This window comes from Urocitellus parryii, chromosome 12, assembly GCF_045843805.1.
Source record: "Urocitellus parryii isolate mUroPar1 chromosome 12, mUroPar1.hap1, whole genome shotgun sequence".
In the NCBI taxonomy this organism is placed as follows: Eukaryota; Metazoa; Chordata; class Mammalia; order Rodentia; family Sciuridae; genus Urocitellus; species Urocitellus parryii.
The window spans coordinates 80722035-80742078 of record NC_135542.1 but is presented as its reverse complement, the minus strand read 5'-3'; the positions used below and the strand labels follow the sequence as shown (position 1 = coordinate 80742078).

Genomic DNA, 20044 nt, shown 5'->3' with positions numbered 1-20044 from the left:
TGTTTCTTGTTAAAGAAAAACTCCACTGGCCACTCCAAAGAATATGTTTCTATAACAGGGAAAACATGGAGATATAAGGAATTCTTTTTTTTTTTTTTTTTTTTGTGGTGTTGGGCCTTGTGCATGTGAGGCAAGCACTCTACCAACTGAACTATATATCCCCAGTCCTATAAGGAATTCTTAAAGAGATGTTAAAGACTGATTTATAAAAGCAGGGGAGAGGAAATACAGAAACACAGAGACACTTCAAGTATATAAAATTTAATTAAGTCCCTTACCAAAGAATTTTCAAAGTTTGAAGTCAAGTGACAGTTTTTCAATTCTTTCATAATCATTCAATTTTGTCCAAATAAGAGTATTTGTAAAATAAATCCAAAATATGTGAATACAGGAAAAGGGTCAGCTAAGAGAATGACTTTGCCACGGAAACTACAACTTGGTTATGGGATTTCATTCTTATCTTTTGCTGATAGGGAAAAAGTTAATAATGGAACAATTATTTTTCCTTCTAGAAGTTTGCCACATTTTTCTTTGTACAAGCTAAACACTAGAATTTGTATTTCAGAGACCTAGGGGATGGGAAACAGGAGTGGGAGATGGAAGATACTGCTCTCTGACAATCTGAATTCAAGGATTTAAACTCAACGGTAAAGGGGCTTACAAGAGAAAATGGACTGCTATTCCTCCACTGACTAGATGGCATCCCATGAGTCCTATAAAATATACAACCAGGTATTTCTTCACTATTCAATGTACCATTCTGTTTTTCCTACTGGCCCACTAAATGTGGTATGAAAGCTGTAGAACTGTAACATATACTGGCATTCCTAGCTGTGCAATCTATACATTTTCATTTTAAATATAATAATTCAAGCATAATTCATATTTAAAAAATTAGACTAAAGAGAGACAGTAAAGGTTTTAAAGGTTTCTCTTTGAAAAGATGGTATCTTACAGTACATACAAAAATACTCTGAAAATACATACGACTTCATTTACAAAACACTGAATCAACATATTACAAGAATTACATGGTTATGGATTTTAATAAACTGAGCATGCATTCATGAAACTTAAAAAATATTAAGAAGTGCATTGAAAAAAGCAGTGTAAAAAAAGACAACTAATATAGTTAAATAAAAATTACAAAGGTCCTGAGCCAATTAATGGTTGTTAACAATGTCATTCAAAAATGCCTTTAGAGTTCAATAAAATCCACTGCTTATTTCTGCATGCCTAGTCCGTGAAGAAATTTTGAAGTTGTGGGGTAAATTATGGTCAGGAATTATCATGCCGAGTTAATTTTACACTTCAAAAATACAAGTTTGCCGTATGTAAAGGTATCTTGTTGATGGTGAAATGAGTTGATCCTCAGTAAAAAATACTGGTCAACTAACAAGAATGGCATGAGATAGTAGGATACATAACAATTTCACCATTCATATACTGACTTTCAGTATCCTGGATTTATTTTGATTTTTAATAAAGATGCATTTCAAAGGCCTCCATGGGAGGCAAAATATAGAGAATTTATGGTGCCCAACTCTTATGTAATCACTGGACTAATCCTCCCTGGTAACTATGCAACATTACGACAGAAAGGCACAAAAAGAAAAAAACAAAAAAAAGTTTAAATATTCCATGTGCCATCTAGAAAAAAATAATTTAAACCAACAGAACAGACAATACATCTACACAAATGAAGGAAGCAGAAAAGATATCTCACATTCATTCACCTCAGGTTTCAGAAACTGGCTCTGATACTAAAATAAATGCATTAACATTTGGAAAATTACAAGACAAAAATTTTTTTTCAACTTTTTCAGTTCTATACAATGATTACAACATAAGACTTAAAAAAAGAAAAAAAGAAAAAAGAAAAAAGAAAGTGTTTAGCACTTGTTTTCAGTGTCCAAGTGGCCAAGAACTGGTTCCCATAACAAGAGAAACAAACATCAAAAGTTAAGGCAGTAAAACCTCCAAATGCGAAGCCATAATACTGTAGATGACAATTTGATAGCAGGTGATCCTCAGAGGAGTGTATGTAGCAATCAGTGAGAGAATGCTACAGCATCTGCAGGTCAGTGTGAGAGTTCAAAAACCACTTCAAGGTCGTTAGGCTGATGACTGTAACTTTCACCTATTGTACGTATAACAGCCACTTCTATTTTGAAAAGAGTGGCTATATCTATGCCACTATATGATTGCATGCTCACTTAAGTGAGGAGGCACTGCTTTTACCGATTAAGGGTCAGTCGAATGGAATTTTTGATGACACGGATGTTATTTGCTGGAACTGGGGATGATGAATCTGGTAGTTCTTTACTTGGTAGTCTCTATTAGAAAGATACAGAAACAAAAAAGGAAAAGCAAATGTTTACATATATATAAATATAAAGCATTATATATGTGATATCTGTATATATAGAGAGCTATATATAAAATAAAGCATCCAACTGTTTCTCTCCAAATTCCTTAAGCTCCTAATTACTCAGGTATGTGTTGAATATTTCCTTCTAGTATTGTTTGTTCATTTCCTTTCTTGCTTTTGGAAGTTTTTTTTTAAAAAAACACAGAACTGAAAAGTGGAGAAACAAGGGAAAGGGGAAGAATTGGCATGAGGGTGAGAAGGTATAGGAGAAGAGGGCTATGTTAAATCAATTGCTACTTCCGGATTGAGAAATACTACAGAGATGCTAAGCACTGCTACAAATAAATAAAATAAAGGTACTGTGTCCATCCATCTATGACTAAATGTTTAAACAAACAAACAAACAAACAAAAAAGAAATGCATAAAGAACCTAGTCCCTGAAGTCAGGCAATGATACTAGAAACAGGAAGTACACTGTAACTAAATAGGAAACTCTTGGGGTGTGAAATGAAAAATGAGGGTTATGGAAGAAAATCTGATATTTGAGTTATATCCTTCAACTAGTTTCTGGAATACATTCATGAATCTCCCAATCGTGAGATACATAATTTTTCCGGAAAACTGAAGTTTTTAACCTAGGTAGGTAACTGATGACAGTGAAATTCAGGGACATCTGTGTGAGGTATTCTGAGGATGCTAAAGAATTATTATATAATGAAGAACCTAAGGAATTGAGAAGCAAAGAAAGACTTCTAAAAATATAGACCTGTGTGATGCAAACAGTATGATAGGGGCTGGGGTTGTAGCTCAGTGATAGAGCACTTGCCTAGCCTATGTGAAGCACTGGGTTTGAGTCACAGCACCACATAAAATAAATAAAATAAAGGTATTGTATCCATCTACAACTAAAATATATATATATATTGTATACTATATATATAGTATAAACCAGTATCCTGGTTTTAATTGGATTTTTAATAAAGATTCATTTCGAAGGCCTCCATAGGAGGCAAAATATAGAGAATTTATGGTGCCCAACTCTTATGTAATCACTGGACTAATCCTCCCTGGTAACTATGCAACATTAGGACAGAAAGCCACAAAAAGAAAATAACAACAAAAAAAGTTTATATATATATATATATAATATATAAATAAAAGTTTTATATATATATATAAAAAGAAAAGAAATAGTATAATAAAGTTTCTTGTCAAGAAATTCTCTGTGGTACATTGGCTAAACAAATTTCTCTATTTTCACTTCCATCAAAAAATTATGGCTGGGTGTGGTGGCGCATGCCTGTAATCCTAGCAGCTTGGGAGGCTGAGACAGGAAAATCAGTTCAAAGCCAGCCTTGCCAACAGCGAGGTGCTAATAAGCAACTCAGTGAGACACTGTTTCTAAATAAAATACAAAATAGGGCCAGGGATGTGACTCAGTTGAGTATCTCTGGTACCAAAAAAAAAAAAAAGAAAGAAAAATTTTGGACATAGATAAAAGTACAGGATAGATCAATGAAGATTCAGGCATTATTAAAATTACCACATTCGTCTGGTTTACCCACTTACCCTTTATACTCAAAATATTTAAGAACTCTGAACACATTATTTCATTCTTTAATACTTTAAAAATCCACCTCAAATTTTTTTTCTTCCATTATCATACTTAATATAATTATACACCTATAACTTTGTCTTGTGTTGCCAAATCATACAACTAATGGCCTGTGAGGATACTGCTTTGCTTTCTAATGGCTAATATGTCCTGAGACACCTCACAAGTGACAAGCTGACTGTAATGAGCACTTTATCATTTAATGGGAGGGATAAAGATAAACTATTTTGTTCACTGTAATTTCTCAGACAAGGGCTTTCTGTGATTTATACAAGGTTTTTTTTTGAGCACCCGTTTATTAGCTTATCATGCTTAACTGCATATTATTTGTCTCAAAGGTAACTCTTCAAAGATTAAACTTTGAATTAAGATTTAGGGGCTCTTGGGGCTGCCTCACATCTGTGAGGCACTGGGTTTGATCTTTAACACCACATTAAGAAAAAAATAAAATAAAGGTATTATGTCCATCCACACCTAAAAAAACAAACAAAAAAGATTTAGGGACTCTTTAGTTCATGCTCTATATAAAGGTACTTACTATGTATACTGCTATATTTGTTTCCTTCAAAATATTAATATGTATAGTTTCTAATTATCAAACCTAAATTTTAACATTAAGCAGTGGTACAAAATAAAAGCTATACTCTTAGGTGTTGGTAATTCCTAGGATGACCACCCTTTTTTATTTTGGTGGTGCTGGGTATTGAACCCAGGGCCTTACACATGCTAGGCAAGTGCTCTACCACTGAGCTACATCCCCTTCCTATATCTTTAAAGATAAATAAGAAACAAAGGATGAACAAAACCTTAACATTAGTATTATGAAATCTTCTTAAATTACTCCCTCTTTTCTTGATTTCTGAGTTATGTACAGTCAGTCAGAACTATATACTTTGTATGTTATTTCTATCTTTAACCCTAACTAGACTGCTGGTCTTTGAGAATAGGGGAAAATCTTACCATTTTCCAGTGTTGATTTTTTTTTTTTTTTTAGCACCAGGGATTGAACCCAGGGGCATTTAACCACTGGGCTATATATACCCCAGCCCCTGGTTTTACACTTTATTTTGAGATAGGGCCTCAGTTACTGAGGCTGGTCTTGAACTTGTGATTCTTCTGCCTCAGCCTCCTGAGCCACTGGGATTATAGGATTGTAGCCATGGGAGGCAAAATAGAGAATTTATGGTGCCCAACTCTTATGTAATCACTGGACTAATCCTTACCAAGCTGGGCCTCTCCAATGCTAAGCTCTTAATAAGCTTTTTGTATGTGTAGATTATCTATGAATTTTAATTTATGTATTGTACCTGTTGGGCCTCTCCAATGCTAAGCTCTTAATAAACTTTTTGTATGTGTAGATTATCTATGAATTTTTACTTATGTATTGTACCTGTGAATAAGACTATCTATTACCTTTTTGCGCGATGTATCAATAGTTGGAATAGGCATAGATTCTCCTCCAATGGCATCCTAAAAACAGAAGAATTATATACAAGTGAAAACTTTGCCATGTACAATTACTTATTCCTACTTAAAATAAAACTTAAGAGGCTGTGGTTATAGCTCAGTGGTTGAGCGCTTGCCTAGCATGTGTGAAGCACTGGGTTTAATTATTAGCACCATATAAAAGTAAAATAAAGGTATTATGTCCATCTACAACTTAAAAAATTCCCCCAAAATTTTTAAATAAAACAACTAAAGCCTGACAAATCTAGTCTGACCTACTCATATAATTTTTTTCCTGATACACTGCTCTTTAAAAGTAAACATTCTGAAGCATATTAATACGTTTACCATTGATTTTCTTTTTCTCTCTTCAGCAGAATGGGAATCCTTAAATGCTGATTCGAGTCGAATAAACTAAAATATAAACATTAAAAATGAGTTGCTAATACATACCTGCAAAAACCATACAAATCCATATAAATAGAAAATAATTAATAATGAGGCTCATCAAAAACTACCACAAACATGGGGTGGTGAGGGAAGGGAATTTAAATTAGACTGAATTCAACTTCTACCCTTCATTTCTACAGCTTTTTGGTTAAATCAGTAAAGACTCTAACAAGTAAATAAAGCTTTACCACCACCTACTGGAAGCAGAGAATATCAACAGAACACAAGAAATAATCTAATTACCAATAATGACTTGTAGAAGTCAAGGATAAATTTAGACACATTAGTAATTTGAACTTAGGATGATCAAGTAATATTGTTCCTTTAGGGCAGGAAATATTCTTTTCAAACTGTTAATTCCTAATATTCTTTTCAAACTTTCAATTCCTAATAGAAAACTAATATTGCTATGGAGAATTGTGGATTTAAAGTAAGTATTATCCTTACTTTAATAACATACTAAAACACCACTCAAGTTGTAACTTTACCTTCTCTATGTCTTTCAACCTTTTAGAAGTCCCATCTACAGATGGAGAATGGGATCTTTTGGGTGTAACATTCTTAGTTATATTTGACATTCCATTTAGATGTGGTTGTCCCTGGGCAGGGTTGTGGGGTGTTGTGATTCTAGGAATGACATTTCGCCCAACCACAGTAGGAATAGTGCACACAGCTGGGGATGATACAGTTTTCACTGTAGAGTCAACCTCTGAAAAAGAGAAAAACAACTTTAATAATTAAATACCTATGTAGTAGAATCATTCGAAATATAGTGTTAGACACCTACTTGCACCGATGACTGGAATAGATAATCCTTGAGCTGGTGGAACACTCAGTGGCTTTTCCACAATTACAGCAGCAGGTTCAGCATTATTCCTAATAAAAATGTTAAATTATCATCATTACATTATTTAAATATTGCTTATTTTCCAAACTCTAATTTTAACAGAATTCCTTCAAGTATTCCTACTTTAAAATTTCAATAAAGAAAAAGGCAAAGGGCTCAGTGAGAATTAACAGAAAAATCTGAGCAAAAAATCTGTATATTCTGGTGTACTTAATGATTCCCACATGTTTCTAAGCCTATATACCATATCTCACAGCACTACCACAAATTGTAGAGTATTTCTAAACAAACTGACCAGCAGCTATAAAAATCTAAATCTTTTTAATAATTTAAAAAGATATTGGGCTGAGGATGTGGCTCAAGTGGTAACATGCTCGCAGGGCATGCACGGGGTGCTGGGTTCAATCCTTAGCACCACATAAAAAATAAATAAAATAAAAATGTTGTGTCCACTGAAAACTAAAAAAAAATATAAAAAAAGATATTTAGCAAAGTTATTGAAAAATTCGTAATATCCTCAAAAAACCAGAAGACTAAAAGGACAATTTTGATATACAGACCTTTCTGCTTCTCCTGCAGGAGGACTTTCAGGTTTGGAAGATTTGTTTGTAGACACTGGGGAATTAAAAGGCGTTCCATTATCAGTGTCTCTAGAACTATCCAGACAACTACTGTCCAGAGATGATCTTTTGGATTGAAGTCCACCTGAACATCGATTGACATCAGACAGACTTTGCTGAAACAGAGGAAAACAAATGAGAATATAAGACTGATTTCAATTTTGAAGGGTATAAAAGCAAATCATCTTTTATAATTCCTGAAGGTAAGGATTTTAGTCCTTGATTGTCTATACCAGTTTCCTCTTCTCTTAATCAGTATGGGAGACATTAAAATTCAAATTTGATTTCATGATCATTTATTTGAGTGAAGCCATACTGGAGAATTAAGATTACAGACTCACCTTTTTCTTCTTTTGAAGAATCTCCGCTGGAAGATAGTGATGAAGTTGTTTTTTCTTTACATGAGTTGCTTCAATTTTCATTCCTTCCTTTAGCATATTTATATTGTTTGCCTGTCTGTAAACTGTAACAATGTTAACCATGTTAAGTGGAAACTTCCTTCTGAAGTAGGAGCTGTTTTTTCTCCCCAATGCATTTATCTTCAATATTTTCCCAACACAAACACACAGATGCAGACACCTCTTACAGATTAAATATTTCTAGAATATTTGCATTGTGCTACAATCCTATCCAAGAATTGACTAGTTCCACATTTCTATCTTCTCAGACTTTCTCATAATCAAACGTCATTAACAAAATAAATGGAAAAAAGACTTTTTCCAAATATTGGTTTTTGCTATTTTCCCAAAAGGCAATCTTTCTGCATAATTCCTTGCCCATAGTCTAAACTAATTCTTATGCCAGTATCCAAGATGCAATTCAAGTTCCCCCTCTACCATAGGCTTATTTTATTATTGTAATCCACATTAATCACAAAACATCAGACTTCAGAAACTATCTACAAATACATCCGTATTGTACAAGTGGGGAAATTAGGCTCAAAAGCCCTGAAGACTTGGACAAGACCAGAATACATACTGCTCAGATTCCCATTCTACTGCTATTCACACCTTTTAAGATAATGAGATATATTAATGATTATACAAATTACTTAATGTATTTTAACTGTGAATGGCCAATTATAAACCCAGTGAAGAGAGGGATGGGAGGCTTGTTTTGCACAGCAACTACTGTAAAATGTAGTAAATTATTTAATCTCCTGGGTCTTTAAGTTTCCATATCTGGAAAGGAGCATTTTATAAATCTATAATAAACAGAGCATCCCAACCTTCTCCTTTTTGAATTTGACCCTCAATTAGAATGGAATAATTTATATCTGTTTTCATCCCAGTGGCTATTTCATTTCTAGCTGCTCATAAAGTAGTTATTAGAGAGCTTATTCATAATCATAATTCATAATTTGTAGATTTTCTGGTTCCATCCCCAGAGAGTGTGACTTGGTGGTTCCAGGTGAAGTATGCAAATCTACATTATCATATAAATGAAAGGGCTAGTTCAAAAGAATTCAGAAGACCAGGTAAGTCAAGAATAATAACAGCATGTATACTATTTCAGATTCAACAACTCAAATTTATAACAAATATATTAAGATATTCAAAGAGGTGTAGTTGGGGGCTAGATATGAAAGACATTATTTTCACTGATCCTGAAACACATTCAGCAAGTCTGATATTTTTTCTAAAAACACACAGAAATCAAGTCATCTTTTATGACTGTGGTTACGAACCCTGGCTGTGCACACAAAGAACCACCTGTAAAAATTAGCTTGCTTTCTTTTTGTTGTAAAACAGATAACAAATGTACATGGTCCAAAACTCAAAGGATTTATGAGTACTCAGAGATTTATCACTGTCCCCCTAGACATACTGGTTCTCCTACCTAGAAGCAACAACCTTTGACATCTGCTGCTGCTTCTTTTCTTTTTCTCAAATAAATATCTTTTCAAATGGATTTGTAAGCAAAAATACACATTTTTTTTTAATTTATGCAAATGGTAGCACACTATATATATTTTTCTGCAACCCCCTCCCCTCCTTAATGTCTTGAAAATGGCTTCATTATTTTTTCCCTTCTTAAATAACAGTGCAGATTTCTATAATATGTATATACTATTTAATTAACGAACTGTGGAACTTAAAAAATTACAGGCAGCAGATCCTAGACAGACGATAATGAGTCACAGCCAAGGTTGAGAATCACAGCTCTACAATGACAAAGTCTTACCTGTATCAGTAAATGACTGTATATCATATGTCAAGTCTATGTTAACACTTTCTGCATTTTCTACTCTCCGAAAAATTATCCCGAGGAACCACATCGATACGTAATTGTTGCTATAAAGTAAAATTTAAGAATTTCCATTAGTTTTTAAAACAATTTTACAAAAGCTATTTGGAATTAAAACTTCATCTCTATGTGTCTATGTCATAAAGAGCGATTTCAGTGAGTTGGCCAAGTTCTTGAAACTGACATCCATAATACTGGTGAAGTTATCCTGTGTTGTTCTGAAATAATTAAGTCACATTGAAAATGAAGATGCTCCAAATATATATATATATATATATATATATATTTTTTTTTTTTTTTAAAGAAAGAGAGAGAGAGGGCTGGGGATGTGGCTCAAAAGGTAGCGTGCTCGCCTGGCATGTGTGCAGTCCAGGTTTGATCCTCAGCACCACATACAAAGAAAGAAGTTGTGTCCGCCGAAAACTAAAAAATAAAAAACATTAAAAAAATTGTCTTTCTCTCTCTCACTCTCTCTTTAAAAGAGAGAGAAATTTTTTTAAATATTTATTTATTTATTTTTTTAGTTTTTGGCGAACATAACATCTTTGTATGTGGTGCTGAGGATTGAATCCAGGCTGCAAGCATGCCAGGCGAGCGCGCTACCGCTTGAGCCATATCCCCAGCCCGCTCCAAATATTTTGATGGGAGTATTTACAGACGTCTATATGGGCTATCAAAATATTATTAATTATATTAATATTAAATATAAACCCAGTGAAGAGAGGGATAGGAGGCTTGTTTTGCATAAAATATTATGTACTTATTTTTAATCCATGGTCACTCATATTCAGTCATATGTCTCACTTTCCCATCAATACCTGTTATATGACAATCTTAGAACTGATCTGAATGCATATGCAAAATGACATTAAGAAATGTAATACAGGGGCTGGGGTTGTGGCTCAGTGGTAGAGCGCTTGCCTTGCATGCATGAGGTACTGGGTTCGATCCTCAGCACCACATAAAAACAAACAAAATTAAGATGTTGTGTTCATCTACAACTAAAAAAAATATTTTTTAAAAAAAGAAATGTAATATTAAGAAACAATTAACTTAAAAAAAATAAACAGTTAACTTACTCTTTATGATGTTCTTTATTTCCTGGGAATGACTGGGGATTCACATGGGCAAGAGTAATAAATTCATTCCGTTCCAAGTTTCCAACAAGAACACGGATTTTAGATTCTACTAATCCAACCCTAAAATAAGTAAAAATTTTCTTATGTCTATGTCAAATTTGGAAACTATACTTAAGTAAATCAAATAGCATATTAGTTATGGAGCCTTACATGTTCATTTTAAATGAACTTTAGTTCAACATAGTACGGCCTCTTTAAGCTACCATTCAGATGAATGACACATTTAATGAGTTCCTGTATATTTTATCTTTTAAAGTTTGTTTTCTTTTAAACAAAAAGAATTGATCAATATAATGCATTTCTGAATCTAAAATACCCCATCTTGGTTAAGACTATAAAATAGTCCTAATCTGAGCATGAACAAAAACTCTTGATTAAGCTGGTCCTTAATTTTTGTTTCCACTTTCAATCTTTTGTCTAAACTCAAATGCCAAGATACGTTTAAATAATGTGAACAAAGATGCTAATTCAGATCCATAATTTATAAATAAATATGCTCTGATTTTCACAAAATTAATACTAGACCTTGCATTTTAAAAAGAAGTCACTAAATTCAAATAAAATATTAGAAAATACACAAAATTTCATCAGATTTCTGCAACTTCATTTTCTATCTCACTTAATAAATATGATGAGGGGGCTGAAGTTGTAGCTCAGTGGTAGAGTGCTTGCCTAGCAAGCCAGCATGGGTGAGGCACTAGGTTTGATCCTTGGCACCACATAAAAGTAAATAAGTAACCAACCAAACAAATAAAATGTATTTTGTCTATCTACAACTAAAAAAATTTTTTAAAGAAATGTGACTAGCTCCAGCAAAATATTAACTTATTAGTGACTTTATAAATTAGAACAAGTATAAGAACATTAAAAATTTTTTTTTCAAACATCTTCAACAAAACCTTCCACATTATAATTGTGTATGCCTCAACAGTAGATGCACAAAAATCTGCTTTGGTCTAGTATCTGAGAGGCTGGCAAACCTTTTCTGTGAAGGGCTGGACAAAATATATTTTAGGCTTTTTGGGCCATACAGTCTCTTTTGCAACTATTCCACTTTGCTATCAAGTATGCAAAGAGCCATAGACATAAGTTTCACATAAGTGAGTGAACAAGCATTTTCTATCTCCAGTGAAACTTAAGGAATAGGTGGCAGACTGACTTTGGTACAGGCTATAATTTCCTGACCCTTGATCTAGAAAAATACTTTGAAAATGACCCAAAGATGCTCCAAATATTTTCAGGGTCTCTTTTAATTACCAATGAAATAAAACTCTTGAAGCAACAATAAGATAGTACTATGTTTTGCTTTTCTAGAAGTCAGACATGAGGAAAGTACAACCATCTCTGGTGGTCCAACAGTTCTGCCCAATGGAGTCAAGAATGTGAATATACTAGAGGCAGAGAGCATGAATTTAGATGCACTAGAAAGAATATATGTTCCACATCTCTTCTCTCTTGACAGAAACTTACATTCTGAGACCTTCCATGCCACCATCTCCTAAATTTTAAAATAATGTTATATTTTCCTTTGAGTTTGGATGGAGGAAATCATGATGCAAAGACTCATCCAAACCACCTAAAACCTTTTATTCAAATCTGACTCTGAGAAACAACAAAGAGCATAATCTGTATATATATTCTTATCTCATATCACCCCCAATTCTGAAACATTAACTTAGTGGCATTTCTTAATCACTGGTGCTCTATGGATTATACACACCAGCCACCAATAAGATATAATAACTATGAAAATCCTAGTCACTTGGGGATTTAGAGCAGGAATATTGCCAAGTTCTAGGCCAACCTCAGCAACTTAGCAAGATTTTCTCTCAAAAAAAAAAAAAAAAAAAAGAGCCAGGGATGTAGCTCAATGGTAGAGTGTCCGGGGTTTGATCCCTAGTACGGGGAAATTGGGGGGTGGGTAATGAGTGGAATTGGGGCAGGGGTAGTGAGTAGAGTTGAGGGGTGGAAGAAAAAGAAGGGAGAGATTAATAATTTTGGAAATCAAAGTATTTCATAATTGGTAAAGCACCATATAAATATATTATTTTCACCACACAGTAGGTAGAGAAGTTGAATATAAGTCTTACCACTCTAGATGGTTTTCTTCTGTTGATGCACTGGCAGTTAATACTATATAATGTCTATGAAGAATTTTTCAGCAACAATCAGAAAAACAAAGACAGAAACATTATTAGGGTCTGCTTTTCCTTTATTACCTTTTTATTCTCTTTCCCAATGAATAAAAGAGCAATATCAGCACAGTGTATAAAAATTAAAGTATGCTCTGATTTTCATAAAAATAATTCTAGGCCCTATAATTAAAAAAAAATTCACATAAAAAAATCACTAATACTGGATCAGTTACTACTGGAATAAAGGAATTCTATTAACACAGAGGACTTTAATTAACTTATTTTCTACTTTGCTTAAGAAATCTAAAAAACAGCTATCATCTACCAAATATTAACATACCATATATTAACTTTAATAAATTTAAAATCATTCTTTGTGACTGCATAAACGCACACACACACAAAATGCAAAATTTCAAATACCTATACTTTTGAAAGAAATTTGGTGGTTCAAGTAATTTGGACCAATCTGATTTTCCTTGAAGAATTTCATCTGTAACTGCAAGACCTAAAGAGAGGGAGGAAGGGAAGGAAGAAGAAAGAGAGAGTCTGATTTCTTGTATCACTCCACTCCCCCAAACTTCTTTTGTTTACAAAATATAAATATATTATTTCTCAGAACACAAAAATTAAGTTAAACCATAACTGGACTAGCTCAATTTTTGGTCTTAATATTATCATATACTTTGGAAAATATTTGAAAGAAGTTTTAGAAAGAGTGTTACATAATTCTAATTGCCACTCCATAGCTGCAATAGAGAACAAAACTGTCAACCAACCTTGTGGGAATATGTAAAGGGCAATAGGGCCAACATGTTTACCTTGTTTAAATTCTTCTACCATTACTGTCCGAGTTGATGTGGACACATTATACGTAGAATTCTGTTGTGGGTAGGCAGGGGTGATTATGGGCATGAGATGATACCTATCTGATGGATTTACCTGTGAAATTAGAAGCAGAATAATTGATCTATTCTCCTATTTCAGTTGTCCTCACTTCATTTCCCCAAAAGTCTGAAGAATATGAAATATAAATTTAATACTAAGTTTCCCCCAATTCTAAGAAGCAGATTTCCCCTCCCCAACTACAATTTTTTTCTGAAGTTAGATGTGTCTAATAATCAAAGTCAAAGGACCCTTTTGCAGTTTATTTTTCTTCAGAAAAACTGTTAAATCAATGGTGTACCTTACAAATAACAGTCATTTAGAACCAAGGAAATTAGAGTATCATAATCATAAAAAGCATTATCTGGTCCAATGGTTTTCAATGCACCCACTTAATCGATGACTTCCCCTTAGTTATAAGACGAAGGAGCACTCAAGCTAAAAGCAAATTAAAATGCAAGGTACACAAAAATTATGCTATCTTGGAAACAGGAATGTGGTTTAAATTGTACTGCAATGTAAGTTTTCTAATATACCTTGGTACTTTATTTTTAGTAACTAATTACTTGTGAGACAGTTTTTCACCATGGATTATGATATTGTGGTTGATATACACACTTATCTAGTTTTTTAAAATATTGTTTTAGTTGTAGTTGGACACAATGCCTTTATTTATTTATTTATATTAGTTTATTTATTTTTTATGTGGTACTGAGGATAGAACCCAGTGCCTTGCACATGCTAGATGAGTGCTGTACTGCTGAGCCCCAGCCCTAGCCCCACTCATCTAGTCTTACATAGGCAATTTTTAATGAAATAACATTTGGATCAGCATTAGAGATTCAAATCATCCATGCCAAAAAACACAGCGAAGGGAATGAAAGGAGCACAGCTATACAGAAGGGAGAAGAATGGGAACAAGAGGAATTATCTTTAGACTATAATTTAGAGAAATGTCCTTTTCCTAAAAGGTTTAATGAAATTCCACAATAAATCACATACCCGAGGATCCCAGACAGGTAAATTCAAATTGCTTTCTTCTGGTTGCTTCAATAGCACAGGATTTGGCCATTCCCTAACACGAATGAAGCAAATTAACTTACATAGACTCTCATTTCAGATACTATATGAAATATTAAGAACTAAAATCATTAGACTGTTCCAACCTTTATACGGCAGATATTTTGGGTAACTTTGAAAGAAGGGAAGGAAGGCAGGAAGGAAGAAAGAGGGGACAGGGAGGTTAGGGAGGAGAGGGAAAGGAAAAGAAAAAAGAAAGAGGTAAGGGAAAAATATACAAAGGAAAACTATTTTGAAGCAGTGTTTTTTAAATGGGCAAACAGTTCCTTAGTTATAACTAACTGATACCTGAATCTTAACTAATTGGTACTTGAATCTTTTCATTTCTTCTCATTTGCTTTCATAGATTTAAATTTGGTAATTTAATAACAGCAATAACTAACATTTACTGAAAATACTACCAATATGGTAGCTATGATTATTATCTCCATTGTACAGATGAGAAGAGTTCACCACTTCTGCGCAGTTGATAATGTGCAGAGTCAAATGTATTGTAACCATTCTTGCAAGCTAAAAATCCACATTTACAATTATTGTGCCATAGTGTATTCATTCACAAAAAAAGAAATGAGTTGGGTAGGATAGTATATGCCTGTAATCCCAGCTACTCTGGAGGCTGAGGTAGGAGAATCCTAAGTGTAAGGCCAGCCTGGGAAATTTGCTATGACCCAGTATCAGAAAAAAACAAAGGGGGCTAGAGATATAGTTCAGTGGTAAAGTGCTTGGCTAGCATGCTTGAGTCCTTGAGTGGAATCTCACCCCCCCTTCCCGCCCCCCCCCTACACACACACACACACACACACACACACACACACACAGAGAGAGAGAGAGAGAGAGAGAGAGAGAGAGAGAGGTGAAATCCAGAAATCCAGTCATTTGTGACAAAATGGATGGAAATGGAGGTCATTATGTTAAGTGAAATAAGCCAGGCACAGAAAGACAAACACTGCATCATCTCATTCATATGTAGAATTTAAAAAATACTGATTTCACATAAGTTGATATAGAAGTTAAAAGCAGATTAGTGGTTACCAGAGGTTGGAAGAGTAGGTCAGATAGAGGGATGGGGAAATGTTGGTCAATGGGTACTAAGTTACAGTTTGTAAAATAAGTACATTCTAGTGAACACATACTATAGATAATGCTACCAAAAAGAGTTTGAACATTTTCAATGAAAAAAAAAAGCCTGAGTAGATATGTTTACCCTATTTGAATAGTATGCAATGTATGCATGTATCATAACAATATATTAAGGTACTCTATAAATGTGTACAATTTTTGTTTCAATTTTAAAAGTTAAAAAAAAATGCTTTCTTGGTCTGGATGTCCCACTATTGCCTCTCACCAATTTGATGTTTTTAAACTTTTAATTTAAGGAATGTAAAACAGAAAAAAAAAATCTATGTACAGGTCTTAAATTTCCAAATAAAATTACATATAGGCAGAAGTTAGTAAACATCAAAATACATATACATACACACATATGAATACTTACCACTTGGAAAAAACTAAAAAAAACTTATGAACTAAAGTAGAAGCCGCAGCATTTGGATACAATTGGCAAGTCCTTGCAACTAGCATTGCCCAGGAGACACCACCAAGAAATCCCAGCATGTTGGAATAAATACCACGTCCTAGAAAATTAATTACATTTGTTAATTATTGTTTAGATCTACTATCCTTGACATTCAATAGTATAACTTCATCCTTAAGACTTGTTTAGAATGTTTTCCCTTATTGACACATTAAAACTGACAAGCAACACTTCATGCTAGGCCCACAGTCAACCATAAATTGCTCCTCTTACTACGTCTATTTTGCCTTCCAATACAGACACCTCAGTACCCTGCCTTAGTTCCAACTCTACAGCTGGGCTCTACTGAAATTACATTGAAATTTCTCATCATTTAATATTTGTGATTTAGAGAAAAAAAGTAATCAGTAAAGGCATCTGGAGGATCTATAAATGGGGAAGAATGAACATTTCATAAATAATCATACTCATGGGTAGTATTTGAAAATCAAGTGTAAAATTGGCAATTAACTTCAGTATCTCACAGAATCTGGTACCACTCCATAAAGTATAATACACCATTGATATACTCATCTATTATAAAATTGTTTCTTACAGCAATCTATAAAACATTATTATTACCTTGTTTCACCACATCTAAGATGCTCTCAATTATATAACATTATTTTATGATCCACTAAGGAACAGGTGGAAAAAAATTCAACTATACAATGCCAATTTTGGACATGTTCAATGTAAAAAATATGCATCTAAGAATTGACAAAATATGATATTTAATCTGTAAGGAAAAACAAATTGTTGTTACTTAGGAGGCTGAGGCGGAGGATAGCAAGTTAAAGGCCAATCTGGGCAACTTAGCAAAGACTCTGCCTCAACATAAAATAAAAAGGCTGGGGATATAGTTTAGTGGTAAAGTACTTATCTAGCATGTACAAGGCCATGGGCTCAATAAAACACACACACAGCAAATTGTTCACCTTATTCTTTCACTGCAAAAATGTACTTGAATCTGAGGACAAAGTGCATTGTTCAATATCGTAGCCACAAGCCACATGTGGCTATTTCTTTTTTCTTTTTATTTTTTGGTGAATAGTTTTACTGATATAAATTCACGTACCATAAGACTCATCCATTTAAAACAATTCAATGGTTTTTGGTATACTCAAGAGTTTTGCAATCACCACTATAGTCACTTCTAAACATTTGCATCACCCCAAAGAGAAACTTCTAACAGTGACACTTTGACACTTCCCCCTCAATTCTCCCAGAGGTGGGTAGCCATTAATACACTTTTATGTTTCTCCAGAAATACCTATGAAGGTCATTTCATATAAATGGAATCATACACTATATGGTCTTTTATGACTAGCTTCTTTCACCTAACAAAATGGTTTCAAGCTTCATGTATGTGGTATCATGTATCAGTACTGCATTTCTTTTTACTGCTAAATACTATTTTAGTGTAGATATATCACCTTTTGTTTATTCATTCGTCAATTTATGAACATATGATTTCCACTTTTTGGCTATTATCAATAATTGTGCTAGAGACATTTTCATACAAGAATTAGTATGTATGTTTTCACTTTCTTTGGGAACTATTTAGCTTTAAATTCACTGAAATAAAATACAAATTTAAAATTCAGTTCTCCAGTTGCACATTTCAAGAGCTCTATAGTCATAAGGTTACTGTATTTGACAACACAGAAAAGAAAACATTTTTGTAATCGCACAAAATTTTGTTGGAGTGTTGTTTTAAACTATGTAAATATGGAGCCAGAAGTGTAAAAATCTTTTAAACGTGTAGTCATGAACTGCATAACAACATTTCAGTCAATGACAGACCATATATGATGGTGTTCCCTTAAGACTACAATGGAGACAATAAACTCCCACCTCCTCATGAATACATAGCTGAAGAAAAGGCAAGAAAAAAGGAAACTGCAGAAAAAAAAGAACCACCACCAAAACCAAGAAAATTCACATTGAAGGGTATAGCAGAAGCTAATGCAAACCTTAACAAGCTTTCTAAAAAGTCTGAAAACAAGGAATATGGACATAGTTCAGTGGTACGGAGGTTGTTTGGCATGTATGAGGCTTTGGGTTCAATCCCCACTACTGAACAAAACGAAACAAAATAAAACAAAAAACTGAAAACAGGGACCTCCAACACAGAAAGGATTTTCATTAAGAGAAAGGAATATTCATGGTGCATTATCTGCTTATAAGTAAATCAATGATGAAAACATGAAACAAATCCCCAAGAAAAGCTTGAGGCAGGTCCTGAGAGAGGTATTCCAGAAAAAGGCACTGTTATTACAGGTGATGACAGCTCATGCATACTGGCTGTGAGGCCCAATAGAACAAGATGTGAAGATGGAAGACAGTAATAATAATGATCCTAATCCTATGTAGGCCTATGTCTTAATTACTTAAAAAAGTATTAAAGCAAAATTTAAAAATATATATTTTAAATTTTAAAAAGCTTATATAATAAGGATATAAAGAAAAAATATTTTTGGCTAGGTGTGATGGCATACACCCATCATCCTCAGTGACTTGGGAGGCTGAGGCAGGAGGATCACAAGTTTGGGGCAACCTTAACAACACTTTCTTAAAAAAGGTCTGGGTCTGGGGATGTGGCTCAGTGATAAAGAACCCCTGGGTTCAATTCCCAGTACCCCCTCAAATTCTTTGTAAAGCTGTACAATATGGTTTTGTTTTGTTTTCTTTTAAGTGACAGGATCTTGCTATATTGCCCAGGATGTCCTTGAACTTCTGAGCTCAAGCCATCCTCCTGCATTAATCGCCCAAGTACTACTGCGGTCTATGTTTTAAGCTAAATGATATTATAAGAGTCCAAAAGTTAAAAAAAAAAAAAAAGGAAAGTTTGTAAAGTAAAAAAGTCACAGTAAACTAATTTATAACTAAAGAAAGAAAAAAACTTGTTTATAAATTTAGTGTAGCTTAAGCATACAATGTTTATAGTCTAAAGTAGTGTGCAGTAATGACTGAGGTTTTTAATTTTTTAAAAATACTTTTTAAAAAAAGAACTTAATCTTTATTTTATTTATTGTTGTTTTTTATGTGGTGTTTAGGATAGAACCCAGGGCCTCACCAGTGCTAGGAAAGTGCTCTACCACTGAGCCACACTTCCCAGCCCCTATGACCAAGGTTTTTACATTCACTCACTGCTTGTTCACTGACCCACCCATATCTTTAGACATACAAATACTTACGTTGTGTCACAACTTCCTAGAGTATTCAGTACAATAACATGCTACATAGGTTTGCAACCAAGGAGCAACAATTGTATCACATAGCCTAGGTGTATAGTAGGTTTTATCATCTAGGTTTATGTAAGTACATTCTCTGATTTCCACACAACAATAAAATCATCTAACAATGCATTTCACAGAATGTATCACCATTGTTAAGAGACATGTAACTGAAGTTACAAATAATATGGAATGAGGGCCTTTCAAGTTCTGAGCGCCTGGCTGAAATCCAAGATGGAAGGTTAAGGGGCTTTTAGTTTTAACCCAAGGAAGGTGGAAGGAGAGTCACATATTACAATATCATAATCATTATAATTGAAAAACAAATAGCTGTTTCTAAGTCTACTAGCCCCAATCCTTAATAGTTATCAATAGGCTTAGAATTTCTATATGTGC

At 33.7% G+C, this 20044-nt stretch overlaps 1 protein-coding gene across 1 annotated transcript in view; it reads right to left on the bottom strand.

Moving 5' to 3' along the window:
* Positions 1-204: 204 nt before the first annotated feature.
* Positions 205-20044, bottom strand: part of Papolg (poly(A) polymerase gamma) — a 35368-nt gene continuing 15528 nt past the window's right edge. The window contains exons 9-22 of the mRNA XM_026387226.2: positions 16332-16470; positions 14759-14831; positions 13693-13813; positions 13295-13379; positions 12827-12880; positions 10677-10796; positions 9535-9644; positions 7692-7813; positions 7291-7466; positions 6671-6759; positions 6372-6592; positions 5782-5847; positions 5401-5457; positions 205-2336 (exon numbers count right to left, since the gene is read on the bottom strand). Of these exons, the coding sequence (XP_026243011.1) occupies positions 2238-2336; positions 5401-5457; positions 5782-5847; positions 6372-6592; positions 6671-6759; positions 7291-7466; positions 7692-7813; positions 9535-9644; positions 10677-10796; positions 12827-12880; positions 13295-13379; positions 13693-13813; positions 14759-14831; positions 16332-16470 (1532 nt within the window). The 3' untranslated portion in view covers positions 205-2237. The remainder of the gene's footprint in view (positions 2337-5400; positions 5458-5781; positions 5848-6371; positions 6593-6670; positions 6760-7290; positions 7467-7691; positions 7814-9534; positions 9645-10676; positions 10797-12826; positions 12881-13294; positions 13380-13692; positions 13814-14758; positions 14832-16331; positions 16471-20044) is intronic.